Source organism: Nothobranchius furzeri, chromosome 14, assembly GCF_043380555.1.
Source record: "Nothobranchius furzeri strain GRZ-AD chromosome 14, NfurGRZ-RIMD1, whole genome shotgun sequence".
Taxonomy (NCBI): Eukaryota; Metazoa; Chordata; class Actinopteri; order Cyprinodontiformes; family Nothobranchiidae; genus Nothobranchius; species Nothobranchius furzeri.
Window position 1 is genome coordinate 30327587 of NC_091754.1, and position 11213 is coordinate 30338799.

The 11213-nt window shown below is 43.9% G+C and overlaps 1 protein-coding gene across 3 annotated transcripts in view; it reads left to right on the forward strand.

Moving 5' to 3' along the window:
- plekhm3 (pleckstrin homology domain containing, family M, member 3) overlaps window positions 1-6040 on the forward strand; it is a 56782-nt gene extending 50742 nt beyond the window's left edge. For all 3 annotated transcript variants that reach the window (XM_015965942.3, XM_015965943.3, XM_054746685.2), the window contains exons 7-8: window positions 2112-2269; window positions 3048-6040. In XM_015965942.3, the coding sequence (XP_015821428.1) occupies window positions 2112-2269; window positions 3048-3210 (321 nt within the window). In that variant the 3' untranslated portion in view covers window positions 3211-6040. The remainder of the gene's footprint in view (window positions 1-2111; window positions 2270-3047) is intronic.
- The last annotated feature ends 5173 nt before the right edge of the window (window positions 6041-11213 follow it).

The following is an 11213-nucleotide window of genomic DNA, read 5'->3' on the forward strand; positions in this document are numbered from 1 at the left end:
TTTGGAGTCTCTCTGATTCAAGATGGCCGCCACAGCAGTTCGACCTTGTCAAACATAAATACAGCCATAAGCCTGTGAGTTTTTAGATGAACTAAAGTACCGAGTACCAACTTTATCCATAATCCAAAAACCGTGGGATGCATCGAGTATGTTCGACATATTGTCCACCTGTAGTGAAGTGAAGCCACTAGGATACGTTGTGTTTATGGATCTGTCCAGATTACCAGGAAAAGGGATTATAATTCCCTAAAGCCATGCAGGACCTTTATATTTAATAAATTTGCTGAAACACACAACCAGCCAAGTGACTGTAGCTCAGCATTGCACCCGGACTGACCTGCTGCTGCTCCCTAAAACACCCAGATTACTGTTCACTTCCTCCACCTTAAAATGTTGCTCAGAAGCTTCTGGAAAGGCACTTCAGAGGGAGAGAGCATGTTTTATTGGGAGTCTTGTATTTCTGACTGTGCCTGAAAGCAGTTTTTAGTGTGGTATTTGTTCACAGCATCACTGTTAGATGTGAAGAGGACGGTGCCGTTCCAGTGTGAAGCACAGCTGCATGCCTGCTTCACCAGACTCCACACAAACAGCATCAGTACATCTTGGTGTTTCATGTTGCGTCTGTGCATGCGAGGTTGCTTCCTCCTCTCTCCATCTCAAGTCCTCCTCTCGTGGTCTGAAAAACAGCACGGAGGAGGTTATAATTGGGAGGTCCAGAGCACTGCCAGGTGGAACCACTTGTATCTGAATACAGGCTTTCGCTTCTCTCTCAAGACCTCTTGTTCATTGTACCTCTGCTGCTCTCTCGTGCTTCCTCCATCACTGTCGTACATGCACAGGTCCAACTGCTCATCAGCCCGTCTGTCGTTGCACTGCAGTTCGAGAAGCTTTGGCAAAACGTTTTCTGTTCTCTGTGCAATCATCAGAATCCTCTCAATAACAATACAACTCCACACACACACACACACACACACACACACACACACACACACACCCAACGCCCCACATCTTTAAGGAAACTTTGCCCCTAAAGCTTAATTTACTGTCGTCCTCCTGTTTCCTCTTTTCTTCCAGATTGTCTTCCCTTTTTCTTGCTAAATAATTTTAAATCATAGCTTCAATCGCCCGTGGCCTTTGATATAAGATCAGCCCACGTTAAAGGACTTGTTCACTGACTGATTAATACTATATTTTTACATCAGGCGTGGGGAACCCTGGTCCTCGAGGGCCGGTATCCTGCATGTCTTTGCTCCAACACTTCTGAGCCAGTGGTTGATTCACCTGTTCTGCAGCTCATCGGGCTCTGCAGAAGCCTGTTAATCACCTGCTGATTGAAATCAGGTGTGACGATGTAGGGTTGAAACCGAAATATGCTGGATAGCGGCCCTCGGTGGACCAGGGTTCCCCACCCCTGTTTTACATTCATGCAGAATGACAAAATGTTCATCAGAAGCCAGACAGCTCAACATCACGGGAAAAGTTAGCGTTCATGGCCCCGCCCACCTTGGTCTATGGCTGCCCACGCTTGTCTCGGTTAGAATAGCTAACTCCACAACACGGTGGAACATGTTCGGGCTTGTGTTATACATGGAGATAAAACATCAACGTTGAATTTTTTACGCAAGAAAGAAGAGTGAACGGAGGCAGCAGAAGAGTTGCGTTGCTGTTGGCCAATCAGAGGTGATACTTTTACATATCATGACTGTCCCCCAGTCCTCCAATAGACTTCTACCCCAAGAAACAGGAGCGCCAGAGCTTTGTTTCCACAGAAAACGACTCAAAGCACATTTACTGAAAAAACAAACGAGCGAATGAGAGCTTTAAAGCCTTTTTAGCCAGACTGTAATATGAGTCGTACTACATGTATTTTACGGCTTGGTTTCTGTAAAATCACAACGTTTTACTTCCTTAGTCTTTGACTCGGTGTAAAGTCTTGTGTTGTACGGAGGCCGGGTTTGACATTCCTTCGTTGGTTACCTATTAACCAGGTGATGTGTGATGATCTCAGTGTTTGGAGGGAATCCAGAGTTTCTATGAACACAGATTTCACACGTGTTTCTGAGCATTGCTGAACACACCCTCATCATCATCATCTGTTCTTCATCCTGAAGGTGATTGATGGGAAACTGGCTCCCTTCCTGTCTAAGGTGATCAAGTTTGCCAGCTCCCACGTGTTCAGCTGCAGCTTGTGTCGAGAGAAGGGCTTCATCTGTGAGCTGTGCCAGAACGGACAGGTCATCTATCCCTTCCAGGAGAACGCCACCCGCAGGTGATCATCCTCAGGATAATCCTCACAACTCAATCAGACACCAAGCAACATCGACCTCAAACAGACGAATTTAAGTGCTCTGAAAATGCCTGTCATTCTGGTACGAAGGTCGGGTAATATTTGAGCAGGATTTAAGATAAAATCTCAGCTCAGAACGGCCTGGTTCCTTTCAGCAGTTTACCGAATAAAGTAAACATTACAGAGAATTAACGCTAAATAAATAAAGATTCAAGAGGAGGTTGAGGAACAGCCATTTGCTGTCTGAAGGGGCGAAATGTGGACGTGATACTTTGAGCAGCAAACGGAGCCTGCTGTTTGTAACGCCGGCTGGTAGAACGGGGTGTGTGTGTGTGTGTGTGTGTGTGCATGTGTGTGCGTGTGTGTGTGTGTGTGTGTGTGTGTGTGTGTGTGGCAGTGGGACGTGGGCGTGTATTTTTCTCGACACAGTCCAGAGCATCACTGAAAATCAGAGTGACAGACAACAGAGAGATAAGAGCTGATCAAGAGAGAGACCTGAAACACACACACACACACACACACACACACACACACACACACACCCCTAGTTGTTGAGCTGTTTTATGACTCGTGAAGCGAGTGTTAAGTGTTAACTGATAACTGCTCTATCTGCTGCTCTGGGGTCTGGACGTGAGAGAGACGAGCAGCAAGTAGATGAAGACATTTCTCTTGTGTTTACTCCTCCCATAACCGACGCGGTCAGCAGGTGTGAATGTCCTGTTGTGTGTAGAAAGGTAAAGGTGTGTCCGCGTGTATGCAGGTGCGATGGATGCGGTGCCGTTTTCCACGCTGAGTGTCGGCAGAAAGCTCAGCCGTGTCCTCGCTGCGTTCGCAGAGAACTCCACCACAAGAGGCCGTCGTCCTTCTGGTCGCCCGACGACGACTCCCCCGGCTGCTTCCACCTGCCGTACCAAGACACCTGAGATCTCCTCCCGGGGGTGTAGTCTGGAACCAACGAGGCACCGCTGGGCGGCTGCACCGGACACAGTGCCTGTTTCTGATTTCTGCGGAGCTTATTAGAAGTTCTGACCTAAAACGAAGACTTTGACACAAAAACACGTGAGCTGAGCCTCTTCTGTTCTGCTGCAAAGAGCAAAGAGAACAAATTACTCGTATTTTGTTGTCAGACGTCTTCATTCCCCTTACCTTCACATCTCTTGTTCCAGGGTCTGAACATTAAGATTTAGAAGTCAAGGTGGTCCGAAACATCAGCAGCTTGGTGTAACTTTCTGCTTTTAAAGACGTGCTTCAGTTGAGCATCAGTAGCAGAAAGCCAGTCTGATATTTGGCCGCTTATTTAGCCAAAAAGCACAAAATTAGCACCTTTGCTTTGTTGGAATTAGTAATAAATTGCTAAGCAGAAGAAAAAGAGTAGAACTGTTAAAAAAGAAAACCCAGTTGGATCCTTCCCTGTTTGTAGCAGCTAAAGGTTCATTTAAAATAAAATTCTCCGACTGCAGCCTTTAAAGCTGGCCGACAACACGTTCTCAATATTAGAGACAAAAACACTCTTACTGAAGGAGGTGTGTGTGTGTGGATTACACTTATTTGTGGGTATTTATTAATGAAAATATCACCAACAGTAAAATGTTGGGCCTATGGTGCGTTCAGGGGTCAAGCCTAGCAGGAATTTCTTAATTCCTCTGTGGAAGCTGCGTGGTTCAAAGCAAACCTTTGTGTGAAATTTTGATGATCGAAGCTTTCGTCTAGGCCAAGTTTTGACTAGCTGTTAGCTTATCAATCCTGAAGGATGGAATCTGTTATTTCTGCAAACTAAGGCTGTTCAGGAAGCCATTTCCAACAGGAAAGATGGTAAAGGTGTGCAAATTCTGCACCAAAACACTCCTCAGAATAGCTGAAAAGTCCCTTTTAAGCAAAAATGAATTCCCCTTTTGCTTTGTTTAGCTTTCTGTAGAACTCAAACAAAAGCAATGTTTTTAGGCGTGGTGTGTGTATGTGAGGGCTCCGACCGATCTCCTGGCCTAAAACAAGTTAACATTTAAATAATAATAATTCACATTAGACTTTTTAAATACCTGCTAAAGCGTTTTCAGGGAGTTGATTCCATTAGACTTCGGGATCTAGAGCAGCTAGATTAGCGTAATTTCCCACATAAAGTGTTGCATTTTTATTTTATGACACATTGTTCTTCTTTTCCTGCAACTAGCTTAAATGACTGTTTTCCTTCATGTAAATGTAAAATCCAGACTTTAACTGGACCGGTGAGTCTGACATCGTCCTCCCTCCATCAGCCTGATGCTGAGATTAAAGAGGCAATAATTTACTGTAACTTCTTCTCTCATCGTTGCCTTTCCCCCTCTGATTCTGTTCCCGTTGTGCTTTATTCATGCGTAATCAGACATGATAGCAGCTTTAGCTTTTAGTATCTATGCAACCTAGATGGCCTTTATATTCCACTGCTTTCATGTATGAAAGACAAGATTTGATTTGTTTTAAGGCCTGAAACGGCTGCTGTGTCTTTGTCCCGTTTGAAAGCAGAATTTCAGAAAGTCTGTTTACATTTTTGGCTCCTTAGTCAAATTTTAAATGACTGAAAATCGACACAAATCAGATCAATTAAAATAAATCGACTTTAATCAGAAATTAAAGGTCGACGTTTTACAACTTTCTGGTTTTACTTTGAAAAGCGAGGGTTTATGTAGCTGCTGAAACTTCCTGCTTGAGGTTTTGTTTTTCTCTGACTCTCCGCTACCGAGCTGTTCCTGTACGTTTGTAAGTTTGAGCCATTAAATGTGAACTCTGAAGCTCATTCATGTAAAAATCAGGTGCTTTAATGCAGAGATGTGAACTTTCGTTTTCATGAAAGAGAATCTAAGAGTTGAAGTTTAAAATATGCACTGATTCTTTTGTGTAATTAATGCTTTCTTTAAATCATGGGAGGATTTTCAAAATAAAAGTTTGTCATGGACCGTGCTGCACAATGAATAGATGAAGGTTTTATGTTTACTGAATGGTGTTTATTTATTTGTGATTATTTATTTGTGCTGTGCAGCCGGGCAGGTGGTGGGTTCAGCGTGAAATCATCAAACCAAAATTAATCTCACATTTGTTTAATTTAACATTTGTACTCGATCTGAGCAGATTATGGAAAAATCTGGTCTCATATTACATAAAAGCATGTGGATGGTGATTATTATTATTACTAATAATAAATTATGACACCAAGGTTAGTTCATTTTTGCATTTGGACAGAATTGATGTTGCGTAAGTTTTACAAATTTTCCACATTAATAAGCATTCCAGTTTGGTCCTAAACAGCACAGTTAACATGAGAAACGACCGGTTTTGTTACACCTGCTGGGCTCTACAGTTTCTACTCGATTTGTGCATCGAGTCACTTTACAGGTTAATTTCTGTTGCACTGTGCATCTCTGTGGGTTTTTCTTCTGTCTGAAGTTTCTGGAACACCTGGGAACCCGTCACCTTTGATGTTTTTCATGTCTTGTTTTGGTAAAATTTAATGAGTTTTAGTCTTCTTTTTTTTTTAAACACAAACCTTGTTTTTTCGCTGCTTTTCAGTTTACGACCTGAAAATTTCCTCATGATTTGGACAGATTATGATTTGACAGTATTTAAGGGGACTGACTGGACTGAAACTCTAGTCTCTTTTGCACATTTTTGTTTGTTTTTCTCTGCAACCAAATTTCTGGATGAACAAAGAGTTGTTTTCTTCGTTTGATCTCACAGAAACTGATCCATTAGCAACGGATGCCAATAAAGACAAATTTATAATTTGGTCCAAGTGTCTGAATCACATCCAGGAAAGTGTCCATATCATTCTCTCTGTTAGGCTCTGGCTGGTGTGACATTTTCGGAGTGTGTGTTTAAGGAGTTTTCTGTGTGCGTTTAGCCTTTTTATTTCATTACAGAAAGTCAGACTTTACATTTTAACATACACTCTAATCATTTAACTTAAAAGATAAAGTCCTGCAAATGTTTGCAAAAGAAAATCTAGAATGTTCCTGTTTGAGAACCAAACAGTTTATACACACTTTACTGGGTACACCTTGCTAGTACTGGGTTGGACCCCCTCTTTCCTTCAGAACTGCCTTACTCCTTCGTGGCATAGATTAAACAAGGTACTGGAAACATTCCTCAGAGATTTTGGTCCATATTGACATGATGGCATCCCACAGCTGCTGCAGAATTGTCAGCTGCACATCCATGATGTCCCGTTCTGCCACATCTCAAAGGTGCTCTATTGGATTGAGATCTGGAGGCCATTTGAGTACAGTGAACTCATCGTCATGTTCTAGAAGCCAGTCTGAGATGATTGGAGCTTTATGACATGGAGCATTATCCTGCTGGAAGCAGCCATCAGAAGATGAGGACACTGTGGTCATAAAGGGATGGACACGGTCAGCAACAACACTCAGGTAGGATGTGGTGTTGCAGCGATGATCAGTTAGTACTAAGGGGTCCAAAGTGTGTCAAGAAAATGTCCCCCACACCATTACACCACCACCACCAGTCTGAACTGTTGATACAAGGCAGGATGGATCCATGCTTTCATGTAGATGATGCCTAATTCTGACCCTACCATCTGAATGTTGCAGCAGAAATCGAGACTCATCAGACCAGGCAACATCTTTCCAATCTTCTATTGTCCAATTTTGGTCAGCCTGTGTGAATCGTAGCCTTTCCTGTTCTTAGCTGACAGGAGCGGCACCCGGTGTGGTCTTCTGCTGCTGTAGTCCATCTCCCTCGAGGTTCCACGTGTTGTGTGTTCAGAGATGTTCTCCTGCTTAACTTGGTTGTAACGAGTGGGTATTTGAGTTACTGTTGCCTTTCTGTCAGCTCGAACCAGTCTGGCCATTCTCCTCTGACCTCTGGTTTGAACTGCAGTGGATCGTCTTAACCATGTCAACATGTGATTGGCAGATTAATGATTCGGATTAATGAGCAGTACCCAATAAAGTGGCCATGTTTTATTTTTTAATCTCTGTTGAGCATTCAGTGATTCTGATTTAGAAAACATAACAGCTGAGACATATCTATGTAGAGAGATGGTGTGCTGATACCAGAAACGAAAGTTTTCTCCCTCACCACGACTCGTTGATGCTTCAGATCTAGTAATAAAAGACTATATATGTGTTTTTATGACACCAGTCATCAGGGATCAGATTAATTAGATCAGCATGTGTTAATAACTAAAATCAAAAACATGCTGATTTATTATCACAGTCTCAGACACACTCACACGTAGGTAGTAATTATTTAATGAATGTGTGTTTGAAGAGCTGCACCTTTTGTCTGTTCAACCCTCACTCTCAAAATAATTGAACATTTGGTGCTTGTTGCAAAAAATGACATATTCCACCAGATCATGAATGGAAAGGATGTGGAAAAACTAACTCCTAGAGCAGGAGTGGGGAACCCTGGTCCTCGAGGGCCAGTATCCTGCATGTCTTTGCTCCAACACTTCTGATTCACCTGCTCAGCAGCTCATCAAGCTCTGCAGAAGCCTGTTAATCACCTGCTGATTGAAATCAGGTGTGTTGAAGCAGGGTTGAAACTAAAATATGCTGGATGGTGGCCCTTGATGGACCAGGGTTCCCCACCCCTGTCCTAGAGGGACCACGATGACTCAGGGCTGGGGCTGAGGTGCTCTGATCAAATTGGGAGGGTCTGACATACCCCTTGGGACCATGGAGGTTCCTGGTGGACTCCCATGACCTAGGGTTCTGAAGCTGATCCAGGACGGGCTCTCTGGTCGGATATGGAGAGTCTGTCTTCCTTCGTCGTGCCATGGAGGTCACTGGCAGACTCCCGGGGCCTTAGATTCAGAGTATGGCCAGTCCAGTCAGTGTGGTCAAACTGTTCGACACTTAAAAAAAACTTCACTTGTTCATTCGTTGATTAATGAAAACGTTCTTGGCAAACGCTGTCGCCTTCATCCGTCTTGCGCCGGTCCAAGAATTTCACCTCTAGCGGCACAATACGAATGCCCCCGGCCGTCCCTCTTAATCATGGCCCCAGTTCAGAGAAAACCCACTAAATTGAACCGGAGTCCTATTCCATAATTCCTAGCTGCGGTATTCAGGCAACCAGGCCTGCTTTGAACACTCAAATGTTTTCAAAGTGAATGCTTCGGAACCGGTGGGACACTCATCTAAGAGGGGACGCCGAGAGGTATGGGCTGGGACAGATGGTAGCTCGCCTTGCAGCGGATCGTCAGCTCAATTTTGAGATCCAACTACGAGCTTTTTACCTGCAGCAACTTTAAGACACACCCTTGGAGCTGGAATGACCAGATTTACCCTCCAATAGATCCTCATTAAAGGATTTTGGTTGGTATGGCTAGGGTGTGTTGGTGGTGGTCAGAGGGGCCGACGGCGCCAAATGGCAGTCTCGCCTCTGTCAGGCCGCCCCAGGTCAGCTGTGGCTACAAAGTAGCTTACCATCACCAGCAGTGTGTGAATGTGAGAGTGCATGAAAGCATCTGAGTGTCCTAAAAAGCGCTATATAAGTTTGGTGTGTTATTATTATTATTATTATTATTATTAGGGTGGAGCAGCAATAGAATCTAGATTTTGGTTTAATCCGAAGACTGTTGAGTTAGTCCGATTCCAGTAACGCTAAAGGGAATTGTTTCGTAAACTCATGTAACTTTCAGAAGAACAAAACAATTGTTATGTGCTAACATTTTCTCCATATTGTGTTGACTTAAGGTTTCACACATAACGTGCTGAGGAATGTCACATGACATAGGTTAAAGCTCCGCCCAAACAGATTCTGGACCCAAGGTCAAAACTATAAAAGTTCACAATCAGTAGAGAAAAACAAACGCTCGCATGTCGACTTGGACCCATTTGTTGGTTTTTGAGCAAATGAAGGGAAAACAGAGTTCTCTTAATAAAAATGTGGAGATGATCGGAACGTTTCCAGAGCTCATCCTCTGAACCGTTTCCCTTTCATGTATGTTGAGCAGCAGCCGCAAATCGAAGCTGAGTGTTGACCGCGCTTAATTGTCATCACCAATTAGTGCATTTTGGGACGCCCACAATGGATCAACTGTAGCGAGTAGAACCAAGTCCTTTGTGCTTCTCCAGTGGCCTACAAGCCAGTCAAGACTCATTTGCGGGCCCCGAACAACGACGGAGCAGAAATGCCACCGTAAATGAAAACAAAAGACAGTTTAAGAAGGGGAAGAAGGGGGATGTGGACAGCGGTTACAGAGGAGGGAAGAACCAGGCTGTGTGTGTGTGTGTCTGACACACACACGCGCACACACACAAAGGGCCCCCACCACGACATTTTAGTGAGCTGCTACACAAAAGCTGGCCGAGCCCCAGTGTTCCCAGTGACCTGGTTTTTCAGAAGGCTTGTTCGTCGGCCACATTGATGCTTGCAGCAGATTTTTTTCTGTTAACTGTTCCTTTGAATGCACCTGATCTTTTAACCAATCTCATTCCGGTGAAACCACCTGATGCACGCCACAGCGGTGAGGTTGGTTTTCTGTGACGCATTCACCTCATTCAGACTGGCCGCAAGTCTCTGCACGTTCCCACCATGGGAGGGGCCAGGCACAATCCACACTACACACCAGAGGTATGCTCCGTGGCTCAAATCAGTGTTTAAGAAAAACACAAAACAGCCCAGGGGTGTGTTCAGATCAAACATGGAGCTGTAGTTCAGACGCACCGTGATTTCACTGAGTCAATAAGAAGGACACAAACAGATGGAGAGTTTGTGTTTCTTATCTCTGTTGTGCAGCTCAGAGTCTCTTTATAACAACATCGGAATATGGGAGTGCTGCTCTGAGGTATTTGTACTTTAAATCAGGATTATACTCCTATTCAGCTTCTCTGAAACATTGCATTGCTCATTAGGACATATTTACAATAATCTGGGAAGTTTTCTAGAACGCAAACAGTAAAACCAGTAAATCAGTGCTGTTGATACAAATAAAGAAATGACCATCATCTTCACTGATTTGTTCTTTGTATGTAGTAAGTTTGAAAAGTCACAAGCTGAAGCTCCACTTTCATCTGGTGAAGCTAAGGCCTAGTCCACACGTAGCCGGGTTTAAAAAAAAAAACCCGAATATCCGCCCCTCCAAAAACTTGCAGCCACACCACCTCGTTTTAAAAAAAGAACTCTGTCCACACGTACCCGGATAAATACGTTGTTAAGGACATGCCAGACCTGTAGGCGGCAGTACTTCCCCCATTCTTAACCTCGTCCTTCGTCTGTGATCTTCCGCAAGGAGCAGTAATTCCGCTTGCAAAAACAAACAAGCAGAAAGCGCTTGGACAATTGATAAAGCGAGCGCAGCTCTGAGGGCATCCATGCTGTCGGCTAGTGTAAACACAGGTCGCACACGTGATGTCAGCATTTTTTTGTCGCGGAAAGTGACGTTGCGGACCTTAAAACTCCGGTTTTGTCTGTCCACACGCAGACACCCAAAACGGAGAAAATGCAGATCTTAACTTTGGCCGGAGTTTTTAAAAAGGTCAGTTTTCATGTGAAAAAACTCCGTTTTCGTGTGGATGACAGGCCAAAACGTAGAAAAATATCTACGTTTTGGCAGATCCCCGGCTACGTGTGGACAGGGCCTGAGACTCCCAGTTGTTTATTTGTCCTTTTCATCACCGTAGAAAAAATGTTCTAAGCAAAGTTGATCAAAAGTCATGTACCTTAGGTCTCCATCCATGTGAGATGCCCAACGTCCCGTAGCAGCAACGCTGACACTGGCTTTTATTTTAACATAAACAAGAATAGATTTAACTTTTGCTGTTGTATTTTTTATAATTCTGTCCTGTGAGTGGCGCTAATATATCTGTTATGCTAATAAATATGCTTGGTTCCATGTAAAGTTACCGTTAAGTTTCGTTATAATACCTCACAGTCACCACAGGGAGGTGCTGCAGACCCCTTCATCATGCATCCAGGCTTGAAACAA